This window comes from Leptinotarsa decemlineata, unplaced genomic scaffold (assembly GCF_025532065.1).
Source record: "Leptinotarsa decemlineata unplaced genomic scaffold, Ldec_3_MD MMD2_tig00000010_RagTag_RagTag, whole genome shotgun sequence".
Taxonomy (NCBI): domain Eukaryota; kingdom Metazoa; phylum Arthropoda; class Insecta; order Coleoptera; family Chrysomelidae; genus Leptinotarsa; species Leptinotarsa decemlineata.
Genome location: NW_027412538.1, coordinates 4,698,710 through 4,715,377, shown reverse-complemented (window position 1 = coordinate 4,715,377; position 16,668 = coordinate 4,698,710). Strand labels below are relative to the sequence as shown.

The 16,668-nt window shown below is 35.7% G+C and overlaps 1 protein-coding gene across 2 annotated transcripts in view; it reads left to right on the top strand.

The window, feature by feature from the left end:
- side (motor axon guidance molcule sidestep) overlaps positions 1–16,668 on the top strand; it is a 249,718-nt gene that overhangs the window by 138,322 nt on the left and 94,728 nt on the right. For both annotated transcript variants that reach the window (XM_074171289.1, XM_074171290.1), the window contains one exon: positions 9,478–9,637. In XM_074171289.1, the coding sequence (XP_074027390.1) occupies positions 9,478–9,637 (160 nt within the window). The remainder of the gene's footprint in view (positions 1–9,477; positions 9,638–16,668) is intronic.

Here is a 16,668-nt window from a genome sequence, read left to right as displayed (position 1 = left end):
GTCTTTTTATTTGGAGTTGAAAATATTTCTTCTCACCATTTATTTTTCATACAGGTCGCGTGCAAACCTCTCATCTGATGAACTTCGAGAGTCGAAATACAATATTGGTTACGATTCTACTCATTATTACTCTTATTTCCTACCTATATAATTGGAATTCTTTCTCCATCTGCCATTGGTCCTCTTTGTATAAATCTTATCACGTTGTTCATAATGTATCTGCTTTGTATACTGCGCATCCGATATTTAGAGGTATAACTAAATTTGCTAAGCTCTACTTCATTATTGATCGACAGTGATACGATAGGATGCCTTTTATGTTTCGGGATTTGGCAACCATAGTGTTGCAATCTGGAAACTGACAGCTCTATTTCAAAGTTGGACATTTTTGAGCTTATACATACTAAGAAAGTTTTGACATACACACGCTATTTGTGTTGTTTACAGTAACTTAAAAGATTCATCTCGGATCAAAAATGGAATTGAATCGTTATCATTTTCGTGCGATTATTTTTTACAACTTTCGACATGGATTAACTCACCAACAGTGCATGGATGAACTTAATTCAATTTTTGGCGATGAAGCTCCATCAAGGACCGTGTTTATTGATGATATGGTGAAGGTAGTCCAAAATCAGTTGTTGTTCCGAAAACCATTGATGCTGTGCGCGAACTGATATTGCAAGATCGTCATGTGACCTAACGTGAGATTGAGACAACCTTAGGCATTAGTGGTACCAGCATACATTCAATATTGCATAAACATTTGACTGTCAAAAAAAATTGTTCGCGTTGGATCCCACAAAACTTGGTCAACTGCTCAAAAAAAGGCACGTGTCGATTGGTCGAAGGAAATGCTCAAAAAATACGATCGCGGTACTTTGAAACACGTCTATGACATCGTGATAGGTGACGAATCGTTGATTTACGCATATGAGCCCAAAAGTGAACAGCAGTCGACTGATGAGCAAGATGAGCCAAATCCAACAAAATCCCACGAAGCACTTCCAAGCAAATGGTCGCCTGTTTTTTCGCAACCGTACCACTAGAACAACGCAGAACAGTCCATTCTGAGTGGTACACAATCAATTGTTTGCCAGTTGTCTCCCAAGAAATCAGGAAAACCAACCGTCGAAGACGGATCACTCTTCACCACGACAATGCGAGCTCTCACACATCGGCTCGAACAACTGCATTTTTGAGCACCGAAAACTTCGATCAGATGAGTCATCCGCCGTATAGTCCTGATTTGGCACTGAATGACTTGTTTTCATTCCCGCACGTAAAAAACAAACTGATAGGTTAGCTGAGAGGACACCTCAAGAAGCGGTTGTTGCATTCAGAATGCATGTTTTGGAGATACCTCAATCCAAGTGGCAAAAGTGATTCGACAGTTGGTTCAAACGCATGCAAAAGTGGATAAATCTTCATGAGGAATATTTTGAAAAACAAAGTGATTTTCGTTGATTTATATTTGTTTTTGATCTCTAATCCCAAAATATATAAGGCAACCCGTAACACACTTCGAAATCCGGCTGTTTGTGCGTTCAAAACAACAACAACTACTCAATAACTCATGAAAATTTCCAAATCAGGGTTCTTAAAACTCGGTTTCTATTCTCAAATTCTATAGATTATTAAAAACTCATGAAATTTTTAATGCGTCTGAAACTGTGGTGAACGCATACCGGCCCCAATACCGAGTTTTGTTGAAAGTTGATCCCCATTTTCATCAAAATTTGATCTAGTTCATTCAAATTATATGAAACTTGAGTATTTTATCTACAGGATATTATATAAAACGAGCAATGATATTTTCGAAACAAATAAGATAGCGACCGTTACACGATAAAAATGATTGTGAATTGGAAATTCAAGTTTGGTTATGTATATTTCATGAACACTTCCATAAACCATCTTGAATACCAACAATGATAAAACAGCTATGAGATAAAGCGGCGGATGGATAGTAAATCTATGCACTTTATGTTGCAGCTTTTGAGGGAAACCCATCAACTAGTTCTTTTGAAATTGAGTGAAACGCTTGTGTGGTTTGGTACTAAAAGCAAGTTGTTAAGAACTTCATTCAGCAGAAAATTTGAAGTCAAATTCCATTATTTTTATATTCCGGATTAACAGTGGAATGATACCTGGAGTAACCACTAACAAAGCAAGCTTTCATGAAGCCATCTGAGATAATGGTGAAACGTGGACTTTTGGAGAACACAAAATGAATCAAAAACAGAAAAACAACTTCGCTATTTGTTAAAATCTACACTGCAATACAAGGTGTTTTCCAACTACGGTAGGAAGGGTGATTCGTTAGGTCGTTTCAAGAAAAAAAGTTCCTTCGAAGATATGTCCAGTGTTGCTTCGTTTCTGAGACAGAGGGCGTTGAAGTTTAAAAAATACCCTTAGACAAATTCAGTTGAAATTTGCTACAGTTATTTGAAGTGATGAGGCGTTCTTTTGGATACTAGATAGAAATAATTAGGTCCAGTGGCATCTCAGTGGGCACCACAGCCAACAATATTGAAAAAAAAAAAGAATGCCACCGAGTTTTTTGTATTCTTTTTTTTGATCAAACGATTGAAAATATAATTTTCTCGTTGCTTTCCAGAAAAAAACACTTTTAAAAACTACCAATGGACACCATAAAATAAAACCAAAAGTAAATAATAAACAATTTCTACCTTGAAGTAAATGAGCAAAATGTCCACCTCTTGATAAAATACATGACTGCTATAGATTTGTCATTGATTGCATTGTCTGACACGTTCAAAAACAACTGGAGTATTCCTTATGCCATTGCAATTATCAATTTTTCGATTCCTCAAGTCATTCACATCTAGAACAGGAGTTTTATGAACGAGAGCCTTCAGATGAACCCATAAATAAAAATCCAGACAATTCATATCAGGACCAATCCAGCGATTAGGGTAGTTGATGTCGAGATGCTGACAAGTAAGAAAGCTAAAATGAGCCGGAGCTCCGTCGTGCATTAACCACATGTTGCCTCTTAAAAGTACCGGAACTTCTTCTAACAAAATGGTTGAATGTTCTCGCAGAAAGTTCATGTAAGATCTACCTGTTAATCTTGCTGGTAGAAACGATTGGCCAATTAGGAAGTCACCAATCATTCCTATCTAAAATTTCTGCGACAATTGTTGCCGAAAATTACTTTTTTCAATACCGTGGGGATTTACGTCGGCCCAAAAATGGTCATTGTGAAAGTTCATAATAGCATCTCGTGAAGGATTTGCTTCGTCCGTAAATGAAATATTTGTTCAACCATTATTATTGTGTATGAATCAAACACAGGTGGAAATCACGAGGCAGAGCTTGGACCCACTATATGTGATATTGGAGTAGGAGGTTTCTTTAAAGAACTGTCCATATGGTCTTTGCTGCTGTGCAATCTTCCTGGTACTATTTGAAGGATCTTCTTCTATCGTATCAAGTACAGCCTCTTCTAATTCAGGCATTGTTACATTTTCTGGTCTCATACCACATAATCTTGCATGTAGCGTTCTGAATGTTTTACCACATGGAATTACTCTGTTAAAATATCTGTCCTGGTGAATTATCTGTGCTTCTTCCGTACTTCCATTTTCTAATCCATAAATAAAGTGGATGTCATCCATTTTAGCATTAGTAAGATCATTCATAATGAAATCACTGCCGATTACAACTCTGATTGTCACTATCACTGTCAGCTGATCTCCAAAGCAGGTATTCATGATATGCAAAGTAGCTTCAGTTTTTTCTCGAAAACCAAGCTAGATATGAAGAAAACACAAGCGACAAAAACTTGTATTTTCAGTCGATCGATTTTTGAAAATTGAGGAATAACAAGGCAGTGGCGTACTTTTTCCCGATATTTTTGGCTGTGGTACCCACTGACACTCCACTTTACCTAATAATTTCAATCGCCCTATGAAGTTCCGTACCGACGCTAGAAAACACTTTGTATATTTATCTAAGTGAACGGTATAGTCTTGCTAATGTGTGGTTACAGGAATAGCAGTTTCCAGAAGCAGATGCACTCATTATGTTGAACAAAAAAATGAAGCAGCGCAATGGTTTGTAGAGATATTTCCAAATTTCATTCAAGGCAACTCGGTAGAACAACGTTTCGGTTGCTTCCAAAGACTGACTTCAAGTAATGTCATTTGAAAATTGGATATCACCAGTGATATCACATAAAAAAGTGGAATTGTGAAACTGAATTGCGAAATTTCCAGATAAGGGGAATCTAAAGGAATAATTCGTTCAGACCAGTCTCAACTAACTCAAGTCAACAAATTTAGATGATTTGATTTATGGCCAGTCTTCAAGTATGCCCACTGACTATATGTGAAAAGTTTTTCTCCTCATACGGGAAACTGGGCAAATTTCGGATATGCGGTTGGTTACCTCGTTCACCGGCAGATGGGGCGATGACAAATCTGTTGTTTGTTGTCCACTTCGGCCTAGTTCGAGGAATGATACTCTGAAGGAATACAATTTTCAATTATCAGAAATCATCGACTTTATGTTAATGATAGACACTACCTTGAACTGACGAGTGGTCAAACAGTCCGAAACCGTGTTCAAATAATTGAAAATCTATTGCGGCAGTTGTATCGCCAACAGCTTATGCAGGAATGACTTCAGTGAAGAATCCGGTCGGATATTACCCAACGCCCTTCGTGGTATTAGCCAGGGGAGTAGTTGTTTTCTGATGGGTGTCAGTCCAATAGCCTACAGTGTAGGGAGTTCAGACTGGCATGAACGAATTGTTCTTTGGATTGTTTGATTTATAGCCAGTCTTCAAGTATGCCCACTGACTATATGTGATAAGGGGAATCAAGTTTGTAGGTAGGTAGCCCTTCTTCAGCCCGCAAGTGACCAAAAAGACGAAATTGTCATAAATATATGGATAGACTGCATATAACCACTGTACCCATTTCAAACTGAAAACATGTATTACCAAAACCCGTTATGCTATAGTACAGGATAGCACGTTCTCGTTACTCCTTATTTTTCTTTTCACTTCAAGGAACACATTCCAAGCTAAAATTCCGTCCGGAGAAATGAATAAATTTCTGTAGACACACTTTCTTGCGAATGAAAAGTTTCTTTTCAAACACGTAGTTATCTTTGTAAGTCGCACAATTCCGAAAATGGGAGTTCGTTTTATATCGATTCAGACGGCAGCTGTTATATACTCATCAGAAAGTTTGGAAACTTTTCGACCCTTTTGTGGAATCTTTATCTGTAATAGTCATATCATTCTGGCGAGACTTTTTTGTACTTTGATAAGAACATGTTTTGAGTTGAAGTTGAAGACATAGGTTTTCAAATAGGAATTGTATCAAGATATCCTATGAAAATGATCGCACAGAAAAGAGTAGTTTTCAAATGTTCTTTTATATGAAGACAGTGTGAACATGGTTGTGAAATGGTACTGAGGATGAAATCAAAACGTTTTGAAATGAAAAAACGACCTGCTTGTCATTTTCTCAGATAGTTTTGTCAGGAATAAAAATTCAGTCATAATAATCACACAATGGCTAAATCGAAAGAAAGAATGTTCAAATTCAGTGAATCATTATGAAACAAATGCCACAAAAACCTTGGCATCGGTTTTCTCCAAGAAGATAAATGTTTACGAACCGGATATAATAATGTCAGGTCAGACAACTTTGCTTTCTGCTTCGATAAGTTTGTTGGGGGACAACAATAAGTCTTGGAACAATCATGTCGCTGGAATTGCATAGGCTGCTTTTCAAAAGCTTGGAACACTGTTCCGAACCAGACAACTGTACATACCTCAGCAACTTTTGATGCTTTTGAAGCTCTGATCAGACCTTCTTTGGAGTAGCTATTGTTCCCATCTATGGAGCTCTGGTCCTAAACATACCCTGAAGTTGCTGGATACCATCTGGAAAAGAACCATCCGCCTGATTGGAGACGCGAACATCACGTGCAACCTTGATAGCCTGGAACATCGAATAAAAGCTAGAGATTTGTCTCTCTTCCATAGATACTTTCACGGGAAGTGTTCAAATGACTTGTCACATTTGACTCCACCAATATGCACTGTGGCTGCTCATCGTTTTGAGGTTCAACTCAACATGTGGAATAAACTTTCTGAGAACATTTTTCCAAATGGATTTAATTTTCAGCGAATGAAATCCAATGTGAATCGCTACTTTCGCACAGGCACCGCTCTGAGAGCGCTTCAAGGATTTTCCTGCAGTGCTTGTATTTTGTTTTAATAAAATGTTTTAGTGGACTGGCGAATATGATACTATGTCCAGCTCTAGACAGAGAGGTTCAGAATTCTAATTCATCTCAGACAGATATTCCTCACGATATATTTTCCATCTAGTTGATGTTGCATTGATTCTGTTACTTTACATAGCTGAACCTAGCCATGTAGCTCTCTATATGGCTGGGAAAGTTACAAACATAGCCTCACTAGAACACGGGGTGAAAAACCAAAGTTTATCGACAAATCGACAAATCGACTAAAAATAAGTTTTGAACTTTCGATCATGCACAACCATTTCAAATTGGATAGAAGAAAGCGCTGGCTGTTCAAAAAATGAGGTGAATTTCAATTTTTCTCATAAATTATTCATTTATTGCTGAAGACACGCCTGAAGAAGCCGTTATACAGCGAAACGTTTTCGTAAAATTGTTCAGTGAGAAATCTCACAATAAAACGTTTCTTGAATTATTCATTCATTTATCAACGCCTATTTTGTCCTCTTGAAAGTGGTTTTTCAATCCTTGAAGCAGTTCTGATATGAACTTTTTGGTATGTCTTCGAGTTTTCTCAGCGATTATAATTTTTCTTCCACCAATTGTAGCAGAACACCGTCCTTCCATAGGTTTTTTCAATCTAAGGAACAGGAAAAAGTCACCGGGTGTCAAATCAGGTGAATACGGTGGATTAGGCATGACTATGGTCATGCCGGCCAAATAATCACGAACAAGCAATGACGAGTGCGCAAGTGCGACATTCGATTGAACTTGGCATGCCTCATTTTCAATTTCAGCTTTCCTGAGCATCAATTGGGACGACTGGATTTTGGTTTCAATGTCATAAGAGCAAATCTGGATTGCTGATGATATCCAACAACTCCTAAGAAATACTCACAAACTTTTTTTTTGGTCAAAATTCAGCAATTTTGGAACGAATTTCGCCTCATTCCCTGAATTTCCAAAAAATTTCAAGGCGTAGTTCGAACGATATGCCGACATCCTCAGCAACTTCTCTAATGGCGATTCGACGATTCTCCATAACAATTTTCTTCACTTTCTCAACATTTTTATCGGTTGTTGATGTGCTGGGGCGATCAAGGCGAGCGTCGTCATTCATTAATTTTTCCCGACCTTCAGTGGAAAGTGTACCACTTGTGAATATTGTTCTGACTAATAGTACAATCACTATATGTCACTGTCAACATTATAGATATTTTCGAGCACTCAATTACATTTTTTCCACAAAATTCTATGTAAACTCTTTGTTTTTTTTTTGTGAAAGCTGAAAATCGCCAAACACACAACATTTATAACTTTCCCGCCTCTCAAGGAATGCCTCTCTCCAAAAAACTAAACATAGTACTGAACAGCTGAAACTGTGAACATATATTCGAGACGAGTTTCCCAACATACAAAAAATGAAAAAAATCGCGAACTGGATGTACGTAACAAAATTTGAACAACCATCCTAATTTTTGTACAGTGCACGTAATGAAGAGTTGGTGGGACTGCAGTCTTTTTTGATGTTTCACCAATGCATCATCGAATACAACCATCAAATGTCAGAGTTCTTCAATTTTCTGAATATGGACTTGAACCTCAATGGAAAACCATCGCATACAATTTGAAAATAATGATCATTCAAAATGTTGTCGATTTTGAAGTCGCTTAAAACGCTCACTCATTAGGGGTTATTCTATTTTCCGTTCGAAAAACTAAATTTGTGATGGTTTCCGAAGAAGAAACGTTGGATTTGCAATTCCTAAGACGATACTTCTAATGCTGAACTCTTTATAGGAAATTCATTAAGTCTGAAACTGATAGTGATACACCTGAAAAATATGGAGAAAACAAATGAATGATAAAAATATTACCAAATTCAAATCTAAATTGACAAATATAAATTGGAACACTAGTATATAAAATGTAGATGAAATTGTAAACAAGACAAGGGAAAACAAGAATAGAATGGTTTAATGATGACTTGCGGCAAATGAGAGAAAATCTCAGTTGCATTAAAACTATCTGTGATACCACCAAAAGCGCAGAAGATCTTCTTGCATTCAAAATATATCGTGAGCAATATAGAAAAAAAAACTTGAAAATGTAAAAAGAGAGTCATATAGTGATTTTGTTAGAATCCTGTATATAGGTATCCCGTCTCATATAGGTAAACCATCCAAGCGTACCACCCATACAGGTATACCAACCTAAATTAATTTTACAATTTTGCCTTATCTATTATTTTACAATATATGTTTATATAAAATAATTTTCAACTATATAAAAATTGATTTCATAATATTGCCCATCCAAATTCATTTTTGAAATGTGTCCTTATGTAGTAATCAGTAAAACCAACAATATCGTTTTATTTTAACAAGCTATATAGCTAACAAGCTAACCAGCTTGTTAGGTTGGTAAAATGAAATAATAATTAGGTTCACGGATGGTTTACCTGTATGGGATACCTATATAGCATGAATAGGGTTAGCTTCGCATTAGTGTTGGAAGAAAACTCCAATAACATTCTTTTCTACATATATTTCAACTGACTTGCAACAAACATTCAAGTGTAAAGTTGTCAAATGAATATATCTATCTTTCATGATCTCTGATATGTTGGCAGTGAGACATTGAACTACAAAAGTTTTTATGAAATCCACTGCCACTATTTCGAATATTTCTGATATTTTATAAAATTTTAGAAGAAAAACATTTTATTGAAAATGCAAACACATGTTTTCCTTGTGAAAAATCTTGTTTTCGTTATGTTCAAAAGACCTATGGAAATAACTTCAATGAGAAGTGGTGTAGACTCAGATGCACGAGATGAAATTTTCATTACCGAAATAAGTGGTAGTGACTAAATTATATATGTTGACCAACCCATCTTCATCGGTCGGTCGGTTCGACGTAGGTGCTCTGTTCACTCACTCAAATCAACCGCCTTGTTAGTCGGTGGTTCAAGCCGCAGGCTGAACGATCGATTTTCATTGCTATCGTCCAACCCGTATTAGGAATCACACGTTGAAAGGTTAGACCTCGTTAGTCCTTATCTTGGACAATATTTGACTTCTGAGGGATATCTTTCGTAGGGGTGCGACAGCTGGTTAACGGAAAAACATATTTAAAAACCTATCTAATCATATATATGCATTGAATTTTTTCTCTCTATGAAAATTGAAATCGTGATATTTGAGCAGTATTTACTTTTTTCAGAGTCATCTAATACCATACAACGAGACAGCGGGAGTACTTCCGGAAGGAGAGACACTCACCCTGAAAAATGTCAGACAGAATTATGCAGGTCAATATGCTTGTTCCGCAATCAATGTAGAAGGAGAAACATATAGTTCTCCTTATGAACTGAAAATTCAATGTAAGTAGATTACATAATAGACTCCAGAAGCGATTTATGACCCTTCACTCACTTTCATATTTGCCTTTGCTTGTGGAGAAACCCAAGAAATATGGATTTCTATTTATATTTTTATGAAATATGAAATGATCATCCCGATTCACATTCATATATGGGAAAATCAATCGAACCCTAATAGTTTATAATGGTATTTCAGCATTGGAAAAACTGAATAGATTGATTTTCAACTAACCAGATTCTTGAATTTATCACTGAATATTATTGAAAATTTCGAATAATTCATCTGAAGGTATAGTTGCCTATAACCAAAAAATATACTGAGATATTCTTTTCACAGATGGGACGAGGTTGTAGAAATAATATTCGCGCCAATAAAATTATAAAATAAATAATTTGAATGTGTTGCTATTGCTATTCAATATTCTCGATGATTTTTCTGATGAATCACATCAATGCTTCCAACAGTGAAAATGCAGGTGGATATGAAACACCTGATATAGTAACCTGGATGCAGTTACGACGGTCATTCGCCACAAAGATAATAACTAATGATTTTCAACCTGTCATTATCATAGCAAATACTACTCAAAAATTCACTATTCTCCAATTAGGTATATTGAATTGTAGTAGACTAACTCATTTTATTGAAAATACAACAATTGATGACAATTTGAAAAGAACAACAAAAAAAAATTGGGGTAATGAAATTTAATACAGAATTCATGAAGGTAAGGTATGCATGGGTATGAGACCTCCAATATATTCCCAGTTTTCGAAGGGTATGGAAGGTATATCCAAATAATCTTATCTATTTTTCGAGTTCGCAACTCTTCATCATCTGGCAAATGAAGGAAGCTAAATTACTAGATAATCCGATGAAGTATACTGAACAGTTCACTTCGAAAAGTTACCGCTGAATTTAAACCACTGAAAAATCCAATCAGTCAGTAACGTTTCGTATGCATGAATTTTGCCTGAAAATTAGGTAATCAATGAAGAAAATGAAAATGTTATACTCATCTCGGTTAGGACCAAAAGGCTCGTTGGAGACCTTAGCTGACCTACCACTTTTTCTGATAGTTTTCTTCGACATCAATATTGGTTTCATATTGTGTTTCTCTAGGATTTCTCCTATTCGGTCTGTTATAGTTTCAAAAAAGTGTGGGTGAACTTTTCCAGTATAGGGCCAATCTGATGTTATGTTTTTCTCCGGAGTTATATCGCCCGTTTGAGTTCTACTTCGTTGAACCCTTTCCCTTTGTGAAGTCATTAAGTTCGTTGAGATACTCTCATGTTCACAAAAATTCGACGAGCCCTCTCAACCAACGTTTTGGTCACTTCTTTCTTTTATCGTGACTAATTGTTAGAGTGTCTATACAGATACTGTATGCTCTGAGGACTTTTCCTCATTGCACACAAATGAGGCCATTCAATCCAATCACTAGAGATGGAGCCACCGCAGTAGTGGACAAAACTTCATGCATAAACACCTGCAGGTACGACCAAAAAACCCTTAAAATAAAATATTTTTTTTCTTTTGACTCACCTCAGGAACATCAATTTTTGAGACTAACTCCCAGGTACTCTGATGTTGGAGTAGGATATTTCCTGCACTGATGAAAAGTAATACTTTGAAACCGGTCTGTAGGTGATCTATCCAAATAATTCCAGCATGATCCTGGTGCTGGATGAACGGGAACCTAACCTCTGTGTGGTATCTTGTATAAATATCTATCAGATATGATTCAATATCCAGCGTGGTATCAGCCCGTGAAAATTTTTTTTTTGGCACGCAGTTTCCAGTTAGTTGGGAGAGTGTTAGGAATCACACGTTGAAAGGTAAGACCTCGTTAGTCCTTAGCTCGCACAAGTTACTCAACTTCTGAGAATTGTCGTTCGTATGGGGGCGACAGCTGATTAACGGAAAAACAGATTTTAAACAGACAGATTTTAAACAGATGCATATATAGAGATTTCAAATTATTGCTTCTTTTATACGTTTGTATTTCTCGATGCAGTTTTCAGAGTATAGGTACATGGGATGTTTTTTCTCCGCATGCGGCTTCTTTAACGAGATGGAGCTGTTACTAGTTAACGAAGGTTAGGTTAGGTTCGGTTAGGTTGACGCGTTGAGTCGCGTTAAAATTAATCGAGTCTCGGACACTTTGATGTTTGGGTCGGACTTTTTCCGCACTCTTCCTCAAAATCGATCAAGTGGATTGACTTCAGCACAGTCATGCTGCTGTATGACGAGAAACATCTACGAGACTAACTTTGGTGAGGTGTCCTTCATAAATATCTGTCAGGTATGATTCAATACCCAGCGATTTAATTACCAGGGAAGAAGTTTTTTTCCGACAGGCATTTACCAGAACCTACGGTGTAGATAGTTGGGAAAGATGACTATTTCGTGATTTTACTTCGATATATTTATTTTCTCAACTAAGGATTGTAGCGAAATTATAGATAGCCTAAAGCCTAGCTCATGAATGTGGCTTTTCAATCCGATTGTTAGTATTAGAGAAAGCGGCGTTGAAACATACAAGAAAACTTTTTGACTTCAATAAATCGTTATTGATTATTAGGCCAACAACAAAAATGTTTTTGAAAACTTTGTTCATTTCAATAGCTGGTTTTTATATATTTTTGTGTGCTGAATCCAAATCTAGTCTTACTTTTTCTGAATCACCCGTTGTTTTTGAGAAATTGACTTTTTTTTTATAATTCTGTATAATCTGTAATTTGAAATCTGTATCTTTTTTCTTTGAAGTTTCTTTGTAGCTTTTCCTACGATAAGTCGCTTTTGAGCTTACGGTGAAGTGACCAACAGTAGTCTCTAATCATGTTGATGTTTCAGCGTTATACATACATGTTCCTATATACATATATGCTAGTTCCAACTGTCAACAAGTTCTTTTCTTTTCGTCTAGAACCAAGCAATTCAGCTTTTTCTTTTTTTGACCCAAGATCTCTAACCAAGTCGTTAAGCTCAATCTGAGCAAACAGTTGAGGCTCTATATTTGCTGTAGCACAATGTAACTCTTCATCATCTTGCTCATCTATATCTGACATCAAAAAACATTTCAGTTTGAACAGAATTCAAATCATCTGCAGGTTCTGGGACTGGCAAATCTACATTGTGCCCTACTGGTCGGATGGCAGAAATTAGGTTACTAATATGGCCAGTAATATCAATACTACACAATTAGCAATCATCAGTGTGATTTCTAGGTTCCCTCCATACTATAAGAACAACATACTTCAAGGCTTTTTTCTCCTTTTTTGACCATTTTCTGAGATCTTCAACACAAAAATAACATACCTTCAGTGATGCCCAAGATTTATCCTGATCACCAAGTTCAATTCCAAAATATGAGAAATAAACCTGTTTCACAAAGTCTGTAATGTTTCTTTGATGTTGTTTAATAACAAACTCACCACAAATAAAACAAAAACTGTCGGCAGAGTTCTTACAACCGCGATTAGACATTTTAATGAGCACATGTACAGGAAACCAGAAAGTAAGGTTAGGTTGAAAGTAAGCAAATCATCAGCTGTGAAAAGAGCAATATAGTTTCCTTTTTTCTGGACAGTAAATGTGTTTCAGCAATGCTGCCAACTCTTCTACATCCAGCACAAATTATTTTACAATTTTATTTGTAGTATATGAAAGATGTCAAATTATGTAATAAATCCAAAAATTTAATACATTTATGTGCAATTGTGAAAAAATTGTAGGATATACGGCCTAATAAGTGTCATATTTGGATTTATCACCTTAAAAAAAGAATAATAAGGTGTTTTAAGTGAAAAAAGTTTTCTCATCGTTGGCCTGTACCTACCAATTGGATTATTAAGTTCTATGTATAGAAAATTAACACAATACTGAAGGCGAAGAGAAATTATAAATGCCACATTTTGAGCTCAATTTGTTGAAACATGTCAATCTTCAATGAAATACTGTAGCGTTCCAAATTCATTAAATATTTTTCCAATACGGTGTATTGTGACGAAACTCGAGAAGATCTAAAAAACATCCACTGTGTATCAACCCTACATCCCATCAATACTCGGATTATTTCCACTAGCTACAGAGATAATTTGTGATCAAGTTGATTTTTCTTCCGAGAAAAAGAAATGTCGCACAATGAAGTTCATGATTTGTATTCTCCGTAAGAAATAATCACCTACGCAATATGGTGAGGCATTCATTTCGGAGAAACGGGAATACAGCTGGGAGAATTGGATTCCGGGCATGTCTACTCGTTTGTTTTCTTTTTTGGAAAGGAACCAAGAAATGTTTGATTAACATGAGGAATGTATACAGTGTTTGTAGATATTGACACTCAAATTGAAAGAACTAATACATTGCGGATGTGAATAGTCCACCCATCTAAACTCTGGAACGGAACAAGATATCAAAGTGGGATGGATAGATACATCTATTTCAACAGAGTATTTTATAATCATTCACAGGAGTGGCGGAATAATTCTGTCTGAGAAATACGTCAAAATAAATTGTGAAAATATCAAATATGAGTACATTGAAATCTGAAAATGAAACCTTCAAAATGACTATCTTCAAGTTTCAAACACAATTACGAACATTTTGGAATGTGCGTCATATTGAGTATGATTATTGAAAGTAGAGATAATTTCTATAAATAAATAGTGCAATTTTGAATAAAATTTGGTTCATAAATTCCTGCAGGCCAGAAAATATTCTTCAGTATTGTAGGGCTCTAGATTACATGAAAATTATCTTACAGATTTCAGTAATCTGTTAGCAATGACCATTTCTTTTATGTTTTTCGGAAAATTATTACAAAATTTTTTTCATACAGGGATTTGCATGGATGGGATATGAAAAGTATTTTTCCGTCTTGTCTCATGAATATGCGTTTTCCGATGTATGTCAAAATGGCCTGGATAATTGATGATAAGTTTTATTGATTCATATATATCGGTTGCTGACACAGTAAATAGTTTGTTGATGTTGAAGGTTCATCTGCAGAAATCTCTTATGTTTATATTGAAGATTATTGTGATATTTTTTTTTGACGTACAAAAACTCTATTCAACCCAAGATATGAGCCCCAGATGATTATCTCCAATTTCATAGGAGAGTAAAAATTCGCATAATATACTGTAACTAGTGCTTGAAGAACACCTTTTTTTTTAATCTCATAATGTATTTTACCAAGGATAGTTTAGGCAATGGTTGTCTCTATCTGACTAGTTCAACTCAAAGTTTCATCAATCTATATGCCTAGATAAAAATTACGTAGAAAAGTATCATATTCAGTACTTTCGAATGAATAAGACGACAGTGTTACATCACTCATTGCCGATAAGGCGCTCTTTTTTCAATAGAAAGTGAGGCATATATACCCCTATTTTGATGAGAAATTACAGCAATAACTGATTTTTTATATACCTCCATATCTGACGACCCCGCTGGACACTGGCGACTTTTTGTGAACCTCTGCTCTATCCAGTACTTCCTTATTGTTGAAAATCGACTTAGCCGTTCGAAGAAAGTACTAGTTTTATATTCGTTTCAAGAATCTGAAATAAAAATACAGTGTGACACACTCAAGATACCTGTAGTCATTTTTGAAAGCAGATATTTGATTTTAGATACAAGCGTAGACCTTCATGGGCCGCACTTTTCGTAGAACTTAGCCCGACTGACAGCTTCAATCCCAGCCTACTGGGTTCTTGCAAAAAGGGCAAATTCTCAATGATATTTATGTTTCTAGTTGATGACACCAAAATGAATCATTTGTAAAAGTTGCTCAAAAATCGATTTTGACCCTGCATACCAAATTTCAACCCAAAATTCGAATTTTTATTTCTTCAAGATCGATTTTCGAATGATGGTTCTAAATAAGAAGTTAAGAAAATGAAAGATTTGTTATAATGTGAAAGCCACAAACACCTTGGTCGATATTAAATGATAATTAATGAAGCGAATTCATCAAGAAATCAGACGAACAATAATTTTTGAAGTCAGTTCCAAATATTGTGTATCAATTGGTCCGCCCTCAATTCTGATACATTCTCCAATTATTTTTCTATCAATATTGGTCACTCTCCTAATTTCTGGAATACTTATTTCAGGGTAGGTTGGCAGTATTTTCTCACGAAGTTTTTGTCGATTTCGAGGCCTAGACTTCTCAATTATATTCTCGATAGTTTTCCAGGAGTACCAATCCATTAGAGTTGTGTTGGAAAAGCAAGGATCCCATTGCTGATATGGGCTATTTCTTCCAATCCAACCCAATGTAATGTAATGGTGAATGTTTGTTCAATCACTTTCGAACCATCCAAGAATTATGAACGGAAGCTTAGTCTCGCTGAAAGTATATCTCCTGTCTCACATTAAGGGGTAGATTTTCAACGATTCTCCATGATTCATTAAAAAAAAAATTCAATAGTCGTTCGTCGTTTATGATATCACTGAAGAAAAACGGTCTTATTATTATGTCGCCTTGAATACTACACTTTTTGAGAGTATTGGCCCTAACAATTTAAAACCATGTTGGGATTTTAAGTAGAACAGTACCTATATGCCATTTTGAACAGATCACTACAATTGATAGTTAACGTAATGAACAAAATTTTTCTTAGGAAATTTCTATCAATTGACAAATTCCTTGGATTCAATAGCAGAAATGTAATCGTTCATATTTGTCACCTTCTTTTAATGTGCAAGAACTTTGGTTTGAAAGGTTTATTTTCGTGACGAACGCAAACTGATTTGGGGATTGACACGAATTGAAGCTTGTTTTTGACGCATTTACTTTCAGAATTCCTAAAAAAAATTTTTTACATATAGTCAGTGGGCATACTTGAAGTTTGACTATGAATCAAATCATCTAATGTCTAAAGGAACAATTCGTTCAGCCCAGTCTCAACTCCCTACACTGTAGCTTAATGGACTGATACCTATTGAAAACAGTCGATGATTTCCGATAATTGAAAATTAAATTCCTTCTGATTGTCACTCCTCGAACTGGGTTGAAGCA